This window comes from Thamnophis elegans, chromosome 2, assembly GCF_009769535.1.
Source record: "Thamnophis elegans isolate rThaEle1 chromosome 2, rThaEle1.pri, whole genome shotgun sequence".
NCBI classification, from domain to species: Eukaryota; Metazoa; Chordata; class Lepidosauria; order Squamata; family Colubridae; genus Thamnophis; species Thamnophis elegans.
The window spans coordinates 122,505,491-122,522,946 of NC_045542.1; the positions used below are offsets into that span (position 1 = coordinate 122,505,491).

A 17,456-nucleotide genomic window follows, 5' to 3' on the forward strand; every position below is an offset into this window, starting at 1 on the left:
TTACAAAAAAAATGCTTGGGTTGTTTGATATGTAATGAAAATAAACACCAGGAAAATGAGGAGAGATGATCCTGGTAAAAACTTTATTATATAAAGGAAAAAAAATGTTAGAAGCTAGTGAATATCACAACTAATATGAGAAGAAAAGAAAGCTTTGCAAGAGTATGGAATAACAAACTGATTGTAGGATGTATATTTATTGTATAGATCTTGTTAGTTTGGATCATGTTTGAGAATTATTACAAGTTTTGTCAATTCAGCTACTAAGCACATTCTTTAACTATTATTTTCAGGTTAAAGTTAACTTATTATAAATATTCTCATGTATCCTACAAGTTCCAATCAACAATACATATAAAATTTATTACTGGCATTTTTAGCCTGAAATCTGAATTAAAACAATGACAAGGAGAATATAAAGACTCATACAACACCTTCTCAGTTAAAACTATAACAAGCATATGACATAAACAAAAGATTTAACTCTTACATTTAGACAGTAGATAAGGAAACAACATTAGTGAGATCCAGAGTGTAATTCAGAGCTTATAAAAGTTAGTAAAACTGTACTAACATTATTGTCCATATTTTGGACAATAAAGTTTGTAAAACTGTCCTAACTTTGTTGCCCTTATTTTGGATGTCAAACAAAATAAATGAAGGCAATTCTCCAGTGGCAAAATATTATATACTCTCTTACCTAAGAAACTCTAAACTGAACAATATTAAAGAAAACAATCCTGTTAACACTATATTTGAAGTATCTCTTCTGAAACTCCTATTATTAACCTTTTCACCAAACTGGGTAGCTTGCCTTATGAATATGAAAGCATTTGCACTTTGCACAGTAACTGTCATTTTCAGGCTGATAGTAAAACTGCAAGCTTTATCAACTTACTACATTTTCCTACATAATTGCCTCCAAGAGCTTCAAGTTGGATTTGGCACAGTATGTTTACTCGGTAGTTCATTTTGCTGAACCAATTTAATTTTGAAACACTGGCCAATTTGAAATCTCAAGTAAAACTATTGGATTATGGAAGAGTGTTAAGTCTGTTTAAAACGTTACCAATATGATTTTCTCTGCTCAATTATTTCTGAGGTGCGTTTCAGGAGATATACAGCAGCACAGAGGCCTCCAACATTCACCCAGATTGTGTGAGACTTTTGCCACAGGTGCCCCATTTTGACAATGCCTGAAATACAAACAATTCAAAGGTTGTTTAAAAAAAAAGATTAGCAAATTATCTTCACTTGGTAAATAAATACCTAAAGGCAAAGACTTATTGCAATTCTGAGCTGAAATTTCCATTATTTTCAATCACCAAATAGATATATAACAGGAAAGCAGTTAAAGGTTAAAAACCCTGCTTGTTTCCTAATTTTGAGGAACATTTTCAAAATCTAGAATTATACAGATTACAATTTTCTAAGGAAAAAAGGGAGTGGGAATGGAGAAATAATGGAATAAGCATTCTTTGAAGGTGCCATTTAGTATAGAAGCAAAGATACTCATTAGAGGGTAACCTGCATAAAATTATGTTATTCTTTTCATCTATACAACCTATTAGTACTCTTTTGTTAACCAAGTTAGTAATATCAGATTTACAGTTATTAACTTATATCTTAACTTGGCTAATGCATACTGAAGAAAGAAATGAGAAGAATTCTAATTAAACAAATATAATTGGAGGTGTCTTTTAAGTTCCCCTTGAAAAATTTATCCAGTTTACAGTTCCTCACATACAAGCTGCAATTGGGCAAATAAATGTGACCTCTTATTTACCTTTACTAATGTAGAATTGGGCTTGTTCCCAGAATGTGGGATAGACAGACACCAAAAATTACTGCAATACAGCAATAACATTTAAGTTTATATACTTCCCATAGTGCTTTACAGCACTTACTGGTCACTTTACAATGTAAACATTATTTGCATATTGCCTGCAACAATTTGGGTCTTCACTTTATCAATCTTGGAAGGATGGAAGGCTTGAGTCAACCCTGAATCCTATCAGGATCTAACTCCAGACTATGGGAGAATTTGCCTGCAATACTGCACTTAACCACTGTCCACCAGGACTAACCTACGCCCTTTGTATGCTCTACCATGTTCTGTGTAAGGATTGCTTTGAAGATAACATACTGCTACGATAGGCTAGCAATCCATGCCTACCTTGGCAAAGCATTTCCTATCTTCAGTCAACAGCACAGCTCTCCCAGTCTTCGGTCTACAAATTCGGGCCATCTCCATAAGGCTAGAGGGATAGAGATTCCAATTCTTCTTCTTGGACCCCATCCTACAGTGAAATTGATTATCAGTAGAAAGTGAGTAACTTTAGAAGTATTCGATTTTAATTTTGTGTCTCTATTAATAGCTATCCAGCAATGATAAGTCATGAATATTATAACAATTTAAATTAGACTGAGAAACTCTAAGAAGCCAGAAAGCTGTACTATTTCTCCAGTTTTTATTCACTTAAGCTAATTATGATATAAATAGCCACTTTCATGCTATTACATATTTGTACAGTAATGGGCTACACTTCCAATGATTTTTAATCATGTACAACCAGAACTACCAAATCAAGAACTACCTTGATGTTTTGAAAATGATAAATCTGAGTTTAAGATTGTGTATAATAAATTATCTATTTTTCATATTAGAAGCTTTTTGCATTTGGACCCATACAAAGTTCTACATATCTTGAGTAGAAGAGTTAATACAGTTTTTTGTGAGCTGGATTTATGACCTTGGATATTATGATTGTTGTTAAACTGTGTTTTTTAATCCTTCTCATTGCTCAGTCACACAAATTGTTAAAAAAATAATTTCCCTGCATCTTACCAATTTTTATCCATCTATTGTGTCCTTTCCAAGGATCTGGAAATAGGCAGATGCTGAGGTTTAATAGTGTCAAGGGATCTTCGCAGGGTGTAATCCTGTCAACAGCTGTTGCAATTGACTTTGTTGAATTTGTTGATGGCAATCATGTTTGAGTATTGGTGCAGTTGTTTAGGGATTGGACCAATGATGCCTATTACTATTGGTACTACCTTTGCTTTCTTTTGCCAGAGTTGTTCTGTTTCTATTGGCAGGTACTTGCATGTTATTTTCTCCAGTTTTTTCTCTTCTGTTGTGCTGTCTCCACATACTCGAAGTCCACTATTCAGACTTTTTAATCCCCAATTATTAATAATGATAGTCACTTCTTAGCTCAAAGGGGAACAAGGTATAACTACATAAAGAGAATAATTTCTATAAATTGCACATACTTTGCCTAATTACTAAACTACTGATTAGTTTATGACATTCAGAAGTATTTCTGATACACAAGTCCATACAATGGACAGTAATTTTTTTGCTCGAAAAGCCATTTTTGAATCTCACAATAATGATGAGGATCAACATATTTCTTATCAATAGGGCAGAGGAAGAAACTAAAGAAAGATAAAATATATTTGGATAGTAATTCACTGATCAGTAATCTCCCCACTCATGAAGAAGGAACAGAACCATCCCAACATATGGATCTTTACCTTTTTCCAAATGGAAGATCTGTTACAATGATATCCACAGAGCCAGTTTTCAGGGGGAGATTGCAGCTATCCCATTGGATGCTATCTATGGGTAGTCCTGTAGAAGTGCTGTTATAAATTAAAAATTCCCATCAGCAGTAAATTATTTCAAAGAGAAAGAATTGTTTAGACCACATATTCACAGTTATGAACTGATAAACACTTTCTATTATTTGGATGTTTAAAAAAACAAATATGAGATTATGCTATTTTTAAATTCTTAATTCTTACCTTTCTTTACTTTCAGTTTGCTTCAGTAAAGAGGAGATATTACTTGCTGTTTTCTTCACCGCCTGTGAATGGTTATCCCCAGCAATATGAAAACAATTTGGCCAGACAGTAACCCCCTGTTAATGAGAAATATAGTGAACTTGGTAATTTCTTTGCTGCGTACCTAAGAATCTGCCCATAACTGATATATAGACACACATACTCACTCACTCACTCACACTCACTTTCAATATAAACCGACCTGGTTAGATTTCTTGAGTTTTTGAGATCAAGATTAAGAGTTTCTTCTGTATGTTCCAGACCTTTTGGTTACACAGTATCATCCTTAAGTAAGAATGGCAATTTGGGTCTATTGCTAAGTAAAGCATTTTAAAGTGGGATGTCATGTGACAGCATTTCTTAGCAATGGCAATTCTGGAAACCCTAGTTGCCATTGTTAATTAAATCCCACTGGTGTTAATCAAGCACTCACTCCACTCCAAACCACTCTTGGCTTGGTCCCGCCCATCCTTGAGCCTTGGTAATATAACAGAGTCTTCAACTCCCCACACTGGACTTGTCTCTCCATCTTTTCCCTATTGACTGTCTTGTATGCTGGCGCCTTATTTCGGCCTGCTGTTCCTGGTGGCCCCTGTTGTCTTGTGCTTGGTAGCCTTCCCAGTCTTGCCATCCCTAGCTGAATCTTTGCCATCTTTTGTGAGGCTGCTACTGGCTGCACCATTCTTTCTTCCCGAGACTGCACTCACCCTTTTAAGTTATAAGTATATCCAAAGCTCAGACAAAATCCAAGATATGCAAATTACCCCTATCAGTAGGTTTTAAATGGCTATATGCCCCTCCCGATTTCATAATAAGCATATTTCAGAACAGTCACTGCTTTGCCAAAATACCAGAGTACCTCTGCATGCTGATACAATTAATATGGTGTCGTAATCTCGACTTCAATACCAGAAACTGAAGTTGCCAATGGATATACATATCTACTCAGAAATAACAAAGACCCAATATGCTTGAGGACAGGGAAGCAGGGAGAGAGCAGTACCTCTATTGGTATAGCACCTGTCCCACACATGGGATCAATAATTACATCGGCTGGCTGAGGATCACACAATCTAAACAAAACCAGGATAAAAAGAAACGGAGTACATTATTAAGACACAAAGGAAACACTAACTGACCACATCCTGTAGTGTGTGACGAACAAAAAAATAAAACAACAAAGCAGCGAACAAAAAATGATATCAAACAAACATTTAGCTAACAAAAAGCTAACAAATATTTTAAAAATTAATATTAGTTCTTTCATTCCTCTCTTCCCCCATATCAATAGTTGATACCATCAAGAACATTTACGTACAATACCATCCTGCAAGTGGGCAATTTGGAGAAAGGGCCTTCCAAATGACCCTAAGAATAATTGCATTCAATAGCTTTCTGGCCTTTTAACTTAGGGAATGCAATCTTTCTCATGATCATTCAGAAGCCTTCCAAGTCATATAAAAAAGAAATAAGCTTTTTTTGTATGAAGTTTATTTTTTAAATGAAGCAAAACAAAACAAAAGCAATAACAAAAGAGAACTACAGTAAACATCTGGTAGAATAGTTTTAAATATCATGATGAATAGTATAGTAAAACATATACACATCAGGTTAGAAGGTATGGCATACTGCAGTTTAGGGTAATACACATATGATTTTTAATTGACTGATTGATTGACTATATGATTTTGGTCGAAATTAGAAATAAATGTTCACACATACCTCAGCATTCCATACGCAAGAGTGGAACGAAGAGTTGTGGGCCCAAAATGTGTAATATTTCTTCTATGAAGACTCTCTTCTGTTAATGCAATCCCTACGATCACTTCATTATTGTGGATATTGAGAAGAACCTTGAATAAAGTAGATTAATATTTGGTAGTTAATAACAATAACAACAATAATAATAAATGTGTTGTCCTAATTGTATTTTGTGCCTTTGAGCAATACCTAAAGGGCTACCTCGCTATTTTAAAATTCTAAATTTACCTGACTTGACCATTCTGACTCTACAAAAAACCACCCTACTTGGAACAACTTATATCCTCCGACGTTACCTTAACAGTTCCTAGGTCCTTGGTTAGGACCCGAGCTATTGAGCTACCAACCAGCCCCAAAGGCTATGAATCTCACCAAAGATTAACCATATAATAATCATAATATTAAGGACCCCAATTGAGCCTGGAATTAGTTGTAATTCAAGCCACTAGTTAAGAAGGTCACGTGACTGTGCTCAATTGCATGACCTTTTCTGTAGAGATTGTTACATAAACATCATGGTTAAGTGAATCTATTGCCAATAAAGTGTTTTTTTTTGGGGGGGGGGTGTCTGGGAAAAGTAAATGCCAGTTTCCATGAAAAAACCATTATAAATCATGGTCATGTGACTGCAGGATGCTGCAAATGGCTGAACATGTGGGCCAATTGCTGGGAAAACAAAATGCAATTATGTGACGGGGAATGAACAGGACCGGCAGTCAGAAACTCAAATCTGGGTTGAAGTCCATTGTAACTTTGAACGGTCACTAAGCGATCAGTCGTAAGGTGAAGACTATATACATTGTGTTTTAAACCATTCTTCCCACTGAACATATAAGAGGAGACTTTCAAAGAATGAATGTTACCTCTACATCGAAATTGGTCATATCTGCTTTCCATTGAAAGTAGTCTTGTACAGCTCCTCCAAAATCTCTTGCTGCTTCATCTGATTTAAAGTTGTGGTTATCACCAGCTCTATTGCAAGTTACCCGGAACTTGAGTATTTCAGCTTCCATTTCTTGTTTCTTACCATCACCTGATTCCTCTCTGTTGTCACCATTAGATGTTGTCTCTTCTCTGGGTTCAGACTTCTTGTCGTCATCTGATGGTACTATTTCATCAGTATTTTCTGGATCTGGGACTTCAGCAGATTTCAAATCATTTTCAACAGGTTTTTGCAATTCTTCATTTCCTTCTTGATTCTTGTTCTTATCTAGCTTCTCCTTCTTTGCATGACTCTGATGGTTGCCCTTATTTTTTCTAGTTTTTCTTTTCTTAAGACTTGTGTTTAACTTCCATACTTCCAAAGAGTTGGTCCAAGGGAGATCCTTAACCAAATCTTCTAAATCCTTTAAAGCTTCTTCCTGTAACAATTCAATAAAATTTTGAAGACAAACACATTGCATATTTTCCATATTTCAGAAAATAAATTCATTTTTGGAAAGCAATGGATGGCCTGCTAATATCTTCTGGAACGTTCTCTAAATAACGTTTAGCTGTTACCTATAGGTAATCCCCTGGATACGAGGGTTCCTTTAGCGAATTTTCACCAGACAAATTTATTCAGAAAGGGTACTTATATTAGAAATTCAAAACTGCAATCAAAAACAGGCCTCTGTAGCCATATGACTTAGATTTAGGCACTGCTGCAGCGGCTGCCATTTTTAATTCTGTGTCTTGCCTGGGCCTTTCGGGATTACGATGCAATTTCCTGAACTTGTTTGTCCCTGGTCATGTGGCCAAACTAGATCTGGTGATTTCTGCAGCCAGCCCGGCAACGAGTTTTTGGTTTTTTTATGCTGTGTGTAGGATCTCCCTGTGCTGCCTGGGCTTGAGAACTGGGGTGCTGGAACTGCTTTGTAAATATTTTAAAATATTCTTTTTTGTTACTCTACGGTATGGTACTGTTTGTAAGCACTTTGGGAACTGCTGTGCTTCTTTTTAAGTACTATACTTTGCAAATTACAGTATTTTGTTTGTAAGTACAGTTCTTTGGAAAGATAAAGTTTGTTTGCATTTGTTTTGGAACTGCTTGTAGAAATGCTTGTGTTGATCAGGGCAGTTTTTTAAAAGCGGTTTTAAATCTAAATTGCCTTCAGAAGTTGTGGGTGCCCCATCACTGGAGACTTTAAGAAAAGACTGGATAGGCATTTATCATAATACTCTTGTGAGAGCAGTGGGTTAGACTAGATGACCTCAAGTTCCAGGCTGAGCGGAAAGTAAGTCAGATCTTCATTCATTTAATGAGCCATTTGATTCAATTAATGAATTTGATTGTAAAAATTTATAAAATTGAGTCTGATTCATTTGATGAATTTTTTGACATGCACCTAATGGGCAGGCTCCATTAGGTTTGCACCTCAAGGACTATCTGTATTAGGGGCAGAGTCTTTGTAATTGGATGCAAAGAAGACTGCCTCTCTTGAGGAATGACCATGTTGTTTCAAGTAATTCTTAAAATATGAGTTAAATTGCATTGTTTGGAGTCTTTCTTTAACTTTAGCTTTGTGTTTGTCTTTTTTCAGTTTCGTATGGTTATTCTTCTCATTTTTATGTTTTTTCTTTATATATTGTTTTGATATTGTGCACTAAGTACCATTGATTTTTCAGCTTTTAGGGGATGAGCTATATTTTAAAGAAGAGGCTCTATTTTGCAGTTCAGATCAATGCCCTTTAAGTCTTCATTTTTATAAAATCAAGAGTTTTGAAAAACTGCCTAAGTTGTTTATTTTTCTCTTCCCCCTCTACTTGCACAGTATTTATTAAACTAAAAGCTGAAAAATAGAAATGAGATTTGGTAAATTTCAGAAGCTTTGGAGAATGGTAAAGTATCAACACCACCCCTAAATAAGAGAATAAATAAATATTCTCAAATCCTAATAATTATTGAAGTACTTCTGTAATTTAAAATTTGAATTTGCTTAGAATTGTGGAATAAAAAAATAACTTACCTTAGTTTCTTTGAACTGATAATCTTTGAATTCTTGAACAACGACAAATAAATTATCAACTGATCTTAACTGGTGAACCTGGATGAAATTAGATTTTTATCTTACATGACAGATATGTATAGTACACTGTACAATTTTAGTTTTTAGTTTCAGAAGTATACAAACTAAAACTGCTGCATTCCATAGTACTTTTTAAAAAATGAAAGGTTCTATTTAAAAAGTAGAACATGAATCTACCAAATATATTGAAAAATACTAGGTAGAATAGATGTATTGCAACCTTATAAAATTTGGTACAATGTGTTTAATACAATGTGTTGTACTATATCAATACCAGCTTGCCTAGTTTCAAAAATCTTTGGATCAGTTCAGGGAAGTCATGGGGACTGGTGCAGATTACCTTTGATAGCAGTGTGATTGCCTGTGAAGGCCATCGGCTGAGAAATTAATGGGCTTCCTCGTGCAGTTGGTTGGCTGCTATGAGGACAGACTGCTGGACTACATGGATTGGTGGTCTGATCCACCTTGTGTTTATAGTCTATGTTCTTAATCCACTCCCTGAGATTTGCAGCTATCCAACAAATAGCTTTTACCTCAAATTATGATAAAACATATGGTTTAGTAAAGAGTATGAATCAAGTCCCAGCATGTGGATTCAAGATCATCCAATATAATCAATGAAATATTATAGAATATCTTGCCTGCTAGGCTATAAATCTGAAATTTATAGCCATCAGAAATAAGTACCTGTGGGTAACCTCAAGGAATACTGCAGCCTCAGACCAATATTCAAATAGCAAATTGCAGAAATAAAATTTTCAAACCTTTGGAAGACTTATAGCTGGAATTTCAAAGTAGATCTTCCCACGGCCCTTGCTAATCCTAGATGTTGATCCTAATTTTTCTTGTACTTCATCTGCTGCAGTCAGCTCAAATCCAGTTGGTATAGTAGCTCCAATAGTAATCACAATATCTTCAGGATTCTTTAGGTCTTCTTTATTCTCATCTATTGGTGTACTTGCGTCACTGAGGTCCACTTCAGATAACACATCGGCAGCATTTGCAACTTCAGACATTCTGTCAGTTCTGGTAGCTTTTAAAGACCTTCCAGAAAGAAAATACAAATAAATAAAGAAACATAAAATAACAATTAAAATAATTGCTACAGATTTTGAAAACAGAATAGAGTAAAATACAAAGCAATAAAAGTGCTTATATTTCTCCACTTAAAGGCACTAGGCATAAGTAGAATGGCCAAATACTACGAAATTTTAGACACCCAAAGAACACTAAAAACTAATCAGGAATTAAGAGATCAGGGAGTGATTATAGACTGGTGGCCATATCTCCAACTACAATCAAGAGATAAAAAAGGTCCAGAGGAATTTGGAATTGATATAGAACCAAAGCAATTAGACAAACTGCTGTTAGGTACGGAAGAGAAATTAATAACGAGGACATACAATTATTTACTAAATTTTGACATGGCAGAGGAAATAATAAAAGGACCAATGATAGCCTGGGTTAAAAATATTAGTCACAATATTCATCTGGAAGATTGGGAAAGAATTTGGAATAAAAATAAAAATTACCAATAACAAAATCTCTCATGTATAAAGAAAACCAATACAAAATGTTTTATCGCTGGTATTTAGCCCACATGAGATTGGCAAAAATGGGTCCAAACTTAAAACCAAACTGTTGGAAATGTAAGCAGGTGCAGAGTATCTTCTTTTATGCATGGTAGTTATGCCCAATGGCTAAAAAATATTGGACTAAAATACAAAAATGGTAACAGGAAATTACAAACACCCAGAGCTCAAAGCAGAATTGTTGTTTCTGGGGATTATTAAGGGACAGTATACGAAAGAGATAAAATATTTAATTTTGCACATAATTACTGCAGCAAGAATAGCACTCACACAATGTTGGAAAAGTGATATCATGCCGACAGACTATTTGATAATCCAAAAGATCTTTGATTGTGCAGAGATGGATAAACTCACATTGGAGTTAAGGGAAAAGGAAGGCTCAGAATATCATAGAGTTTGGGAAAACTGGTATCAATGGATAAAGAATAGGAACATGAAATGTATAGCTTAGAAACATGTAGATATAGGAATAATTAGGAATGTATAAAATGTATTTGAATAACAAATGGTTATGCTAGTACTGTCAACAAGGATTGTAAATTATATAAAATTATTTTTAAAGGTATTTGTATTTTAATGTTTCAAATTTTCAATAAAGGTTTTTTAAAAAAAGTGCTTATATTTCTATATAAGAAGAATATAAAAATAATGTGCTTATTAATACATAGCATATCTAGATGGTGAGATGAACTTTCAGAAGGGGGAGAAAACAAATGAAGTGAAAAACAGATACATATCTGTGAAGAGAAAAAGAGAAGGTGCTAATAAACCTAAATGAAGATGGACTGATTTTATGGAACTGATGCTATTAAGTATAGGGAGTTCTCAACTTATGACCATTCATTGAGTGACTTCCGAATTTAGGAAGATGGTGAAAAAATGGACTTGTGACCCATGCCCAAAGTGATGGCTGTTGCAGAAAAGAATTGATTTCCGGTAAATGTTAAATTGTACAATACAATGGGGACCATGGATCTGAAAATTAATGTATTAAAAAAACAGGGTATTAGGTATCCGGTAGTCTGTTGTAAGGAATAAATTCTTGTACCTACATATAAAAGTGTGCCTTTGCCCACATTGTTATTTTAAAAAATGAGAATCTGGTATCTCAGAAGAAAGATAAAATCTGGATGCAACGGGAGTGGGTTAGTTATGTTCTAAAAAAAAATTAGGGCTAGGAGTGGAATTCAAATATGGACTAAGTATAAAAGCACGACTATACAAAAGGAGCATCCAGTGGTGCTTCTGTCATACTATTTAAAAAAAACATTGAAGATCCAACTGCAAATCCCAAATTGCTTTTTCAAGAGACAACTGGACTTTCTGGTTTTTTGAAAATGTTTCACTTCTCATCCAAGAAGCTTCTTCAGTTCTGAGCGTGAAAAATCTTCAAAGAAAAAACAAAGTCCAGTTGTCTCTTGAAAAAGCACCTTTGGGATAACCATGACTTGGATGACTGAGAATCTTCATAGACATCCAACTGCAAAGCAGGTATATGAAAAAATTGGGTGGGTACAGATGAAAGATCAAGACAGTCCAGATGGAGGAAACTGACAAATTCCTCAGAGAGCCATTGTTTTAAAAAGGTGAAACAAAGATTATTAGGGACTAGAGGCTAAAACATATGAAGAAAGACTGCAGGAACTGGGCATGGCTAGTCTAGTGAACAGAAGGACCAGGGGAGACATGATAGCAGTGTTCCAATATTTGAGGGGCTGTCACAGAGAGGAAGAGGTCAAGCTATTTTCCAAAGCACCTGAAGGCCAGACAAGGAATAATGGATGGAAACTGAACAAGAGATTCAACCTGGAAATAAGGAGAAATTTTCTGACAGTGAGAGAGCAACCAACCAATGGAACAGCTTTGCCTTCAGAAGTTGTGGGAGCTTCATCACTGGAAGCTTTCAAGAATAGACTGGACTGCCATCTGTCAGAAATAGTGTAGAGTTTCCTACCTAAACAGTGGGTTGGACAAAAGACCTACAAGGTTCCCTTCCTGCTATCTATTCTCTTACTCGCTTATTCTATTTTACTCTATTCCTATTCTATTCCTATTCATCAGTCTGCAAGGGCAGGGAGATACAAGGATGAAAGACATTGATCTGTCATATTCATTTTCTTAGCTATCCTTATTTCTTTGATTCGCCATTTCATATCCCTGTTCTGGACTTGGAATCAAGTGTTTACCCCAACCGGCAATTCCGTGATTGGCATGTACCTCGGTAAGCTGATCGGCCTGCTTTGGGTTCTTCAGCCAAATATAAATACACACACACACACCCCTCCCAAATACTACACGTGGGTTGCTTTTGAAAAGAAAAGGAAGCTCTCCTTCCTCACCCAGTCTGCCCGCTGCCCTCGTCCCCTGTATAAAGTGAGGAGCTGCGACGGAGCGGGAAGAATGAATCGCAGACACACCGGGCGACACCGAGGCCTGTGCGCGGCGCCCTCCTCAGCTTTCAATATCCTCCTTCTCCCCCCGCGCCTCTGGCACGAGGAATCCCCAAACTCTCTTCCGGAAAAAGGTGACGAGCGGTGCACGGAGGCTTCCGGGAGAAAGAGTCCCCGAGACGAGCGGACGTTGACTAGCGGAGGGAGCGCGAGCGCCGCTTAGCGGGAGGTTCTACTCCATGATTGGACTCCGTGACTCCCCGCCCGAGTTGCCATAGCATCGCCGCGCGAGGATTTCACAAGGGGAGGGGTAGGGCGCCTTTTGCAGCTGGGCTTGGTTCCTTGCTGCGGACCTAAAGGAGGACTGGGCTGTTTCCTTAGGTTGCAGCTGCATCAGCATCCGCGCTATTTTTGTTAGGGCGTTGGCCCCTTTGCAAGGAAACCTAGTGGCGGTTTTAAAAGAAAATGAGAACGTTTTCTTAAATGGAAGCATGGTTAGGTGAAATGGTCCAGGCTTAGAGTTTCTGGGTTGAAAGAATCGGGATGACAGTAGGTGGCAGCAAATACAGGTAGTCCTCGATTTACAACAGTCCATTTATTGACCATTCAAAATTACAGCGGTTCTGAAAAAAGTTATTTCTGACCATTTTTCACACTTACGAATGTTGCACCATCCCTGTGGTCACATGATGAAAATTCAGGTGCTTGGCCCAAACGGGTTCCTATTTATGACGGCTACAATGTCCCGCTACAGTGTCTTGGGGTCATGCGATTAGCTTTTGCAACCTTCAGACAAACAATGTATTCTAGTTAAATATACAAGCAGATTTTTACATTGTAACACCAGGTTTTAAAAAATATAGCATTTTACTAAAGTAGTTTTTTTATCTACAGGAGTGGACAATTAATTTTCCCAAGGGACCATTACGAAGTTAGCACCCACACTTCTAGAAAAATGAAATATTCTAGGAAATATTAAAAAAGACAGAGTATTATATTTTTCCTAAAGGAGAAACATGTTTCTAAAGACATAAACTCAGAGCCTCAGCTCCCTGCCCCCCCCCCCAGCAGATATTTTGGTGCCAACTATCTACAAGACAAAGGCTGGGCCGGCTTATCTACAACACAAAAGACCTTCACCCTCAGGACATGATAGGATTAGCCCTCACTCAAGATCCAAACCAGGACAAAGCCATTGAACCATAATAGGAATTGCCCAAAGCCCCTTCATTACAACATCACCCAGCAAGATTCAACCAGGCCTGGGACTCAAGACAACCTACAAAGGTACCCTGCATGGCGTCATGGGAGTCTGACAACCAGCCAGAGTACATTTCTTACACAGGAATAGGAAGCTCCAAGGCAGGGCCCAAGAAAGGGTATAAATCTCTCTCGCTCTCTCACCCATGTGCTGTTTTTTGCCCATGATCTCAAACCATGTGGTCCTGTCCACCATTAAAACAGCTTTCCAAGCAGTCTCCATGACTCCAATGTCTTTCTTCCCACCTGAAATTGAACCCAGATGGACATTTCTTGCAACAATCATATGAGAAACTGTTGTGGAGGGCCGTCATCTCCCCCCTCCCCCACTGACACTCCCCCCTCCTGCCACCACCACCAATACTGCAGACTAAACAGAGACAGCCAAAAGGTTGGATGTGGCCCATGAGCCATAAAATGTTCAGATTTGCGCTACAGAGTATTTAGAAAATAACTTATTTCTGGGGAAAGTTTGGCAGTTTGAGTAGTGGTGAATTCCACTACTCTTCAATAATGATACCTCCAGATTTGGGTTATTAATTTTGGATGTCTATGTATCTGATAAAAAATGTAGAGTTAAGTAGAGTTGCCACATATTACATTTTTTTGTACTTTTGATGAAATAGATGTGAGGGGAATTACAATCTGAATAAACAATTAGAAGAATATCAATAGCACTTTTACTTATATACTACTCCATAGTGCTTTATAATACTCTGAGGTTTTTGTAATGTCATCATATAATCTGGCTCCTCATTTTACCAACCTTGGAAGGATGAAAGGATGAACCAACCCTGTGCCGGTCAGGACTGAACTCCTAGCTGTGGGCAGAGTTAGCTTGCATTACTGCCTTCTAACCACAGCTCAATGTAGGTTCAGTGTGTTCGGATCCATAGAAAATATATATTTCTATTGTGTTTTTTTTTTTGGTGCGTTTAAGTTAGTCTTGAATCTTGGCAGCATTTTGAGAAGTTGTTTGCTATTGCCTAGGGCTGAAAGAAAGTGACTGGCCCAAAGTCTCCCATCTGCCTTCCATTTTTAAGATAAAAATAGAACACAGTGTCTCCTAGTTTTTAGCCTGGTGCTCTAATCACCACATCATACTGGCTTTCATGCTTTTACTAGCTTCTGTTAAAAATAGAATTTGAAATTCCTATAGAATTAATCATTTGCAATTTAGTTCTAAATCTGAAATAGCCTTGAACCCCTTAATAAGGACTAACAACTATTTCAATTTGATACTCTTATTGATGGTGTTTATTTTATGGAAAACTTTGAACGGTTCACTAGAGGGCAGTCTTGCATAGACATATTGTATAACAGTGATAAACTCCATGAAAACAGCAGTTGCAATTGAAGAAATTTTAGCTTGCAGCCTATCAAGAAGGGTGAGGCTGCCTCCTCACAAGTAACCTGGCTGACCTTCTCTGATGCTGCCTTTTCTCTGCCCTATGTATTTTTGGATCAAGTGCAGAAGACAGTTCCCCTTCCTCATTAATAATTGGCCACAGCTGCATGCTGTTATCTGCAGTTCAGCGGTTCTAATCTCACCGGCTCAAGGTTGACTCAGCCTTCCATCCTTCCGAGGTGGGTGAAATGAGGACCCAGACTGTGGGGGCAATATGCTGACTCTGTAAACCGCTTAGAGAGGACTGAAAGCCCTATGAAGCGGTATATAAGTTTAACTGCTATTGCTATTGCTTTTCCCCACCTGAAGACTCAGGGGTATCCTGCTGCAGCAGGAATCCCTTTCAGATGGCTGCTTGGAGCCAAATCCCTTTCAGGTGGCTGCTCCGAGCCATTGACCAACTCTCCTCCAGATGTGCCTGGAACTGCTTCATCCTCCTCTGAGCTGACATCTGGAGAAGTATCTGGGGAAGCGTTCAGGGGAGTCATCACACAAGGAGACCATAAATTCTAGTCCTGCCTTAAGCACAAATCCAGCTGTGTGGCCTTGAGTCAGTCACTTTTTCTCCCTAGGAAGGAAGCAAGGACAAACCACTTCTGAGAAACCTTGTTAAGAAAATGCAGGGATTGTGCAGTTTTGCCAAGCAGTGTGTCTCAAAGTTGAGATATATGCAATTTCATCTAAGGGATACTACTGGAAATGTACGTACATTGCCTATAAAATAAGCAGGACAAATCAACCTTGGAGTTAATAGCCTATATAGCCTTCCATATTATGAAAATATGATTCGATGGCATTTTGTTGAGATAGATGACAATAATTTATGTGTCCTCCATGAAGATTCCAGCAATAAATATATTTAGATCATGCGTGAGATTTTCCACCAAAATATCTTGTTTCAAATTATTTTTCTAGAAGTTAACTTTGCATGATTATCTATATTAGTCCTACAATATTTTGCTGCCTGAAGCAGAATATGAATTTCCTTCACCTCTGCAAGATATCTCCATCTCCTGTTGTGTCCTTTCCTTCAGATCAATATCATAAATTAAATAACAAAAGCTGAAAAAGAAAACCTCCAGCACAAGTAGATAATCTGTTTCTAATTACACTTTAGTGCAAGCAGCCTAGTATGATTTTCAAATTTAATAGCATTTGGTCTTTTAACATCAGTTTGCGTTTCATATTGAATGCAGATTTTTGTATTCTACTTCCACTAATCTTACCTTAATTTTAAAATGAAAAACAAAGCTTGAGATTAGAGTCATTTCTCATTATTGCCAAAAGAGTCACATTGGAAATCTTACCTATGTAATGTCTTAACAGAGAGCAGTACTTCTCTGGGCCTGGAACTAAGCAAGGTTGGTCTAGATTAGCACTTAACTGGGAGATCATCAGATATATATATAGTCCTCGATTTACAACCACAACTGAACCCAAAATGTCAGTTGCTAAGCGAGACAGTTGTTAGGTGAGTTTTGCCCCACTTTATGACCTTGCTTGCCACAGTTGTTAAGTGAATCACTGCAGTTGTTAAATTAGTAACACAGTTGTTGAGTGAATCTGGCTTCCCCATTGACTGCTTGACAGAAGGTAAGAAAAGGTGATTCCATGATCTTGCAACACTGCAAACATCATAACTATATGCCAGTTGCTAAGCATCTGAATTTGGATGGCATGACCATGGGGATGCTGCAACAGTCGTTAAGTGTGAAAACTGGTCATGTCACTTTTTCAGTGTCATTGTAACTTTGAACGGTCACTAAATGAGGACTATCTGTAATTCCAGGGATGGACGTTATACTGGAAAGACTTGGAAAAAGGCAGTGACAAATACTGTATTGTGGCTAAGAAAACTCTATAGTTATGACCATGCAGTCGCCAGGAATTGAACTCCAAGGCTGGACAATGTTTAATTTCAATCTGTTTAATATTTCTCCTTCCATGATCTTCTCAAGCATTATTCTCACTGGCTTGTTAAAACCTTTAAATCAGGGGTGTCAAACTTGTGACGTCACTTTGTCATCACATGACATATCATGACTTTGCCCCGCTTCCCTAAAACAGAGGCGGACATGTGATGCCTTTGGCTCACGGGCCGCAAATTTGACACCCCGGCTGTAAATGCAAAGGTTTTTGAGCCTTTAAATGTCTTACTGCTAATGTTAAGGCAGTATAGAATATATTT

At 37.2% G+C, this 17,456-nt stretch overlaps 1 protein-coding gene across 1 annotated transcript; it reads right to left on the reverse strand.

Annotated features, from left to right (window-relative positions):
• Positions 1–165: 165 nt before the first annotated feature.
• THUMPD3 (THUMP domain containing 3) lies at positions 166–12,731 on the reverse strand. The gene is made up of 10 exons (XM_032210632.1): positions 12,550–12,731; positions 9,383–9,662; positions 8,559–8,636; positions 6,474–6,971; positions 5,572–5,702; positions 4,853–4,922; positions 3,811–3,926; positions 3,541–3,648; positions 2,177–2,300; positions 166–1,196 (listed from the first exon to the last, which is right to left on the reverse strand). The coding sequence occupies exons 2-10, from the start codon at positions 9,632–9,634 to the stop codon at positions 1,146–1,148; spliced, it is 1,428 nt and encodes a 475-aa protein (XP_032066523.1). The 5' UTR covers positions 9,635–9,662; positions 12,550–12,731; the 3' UTR covers positions 166–1,145.
• Between the last annotated feature and the right edge of the window lie 4,725 nt (positions 12,732–17,456).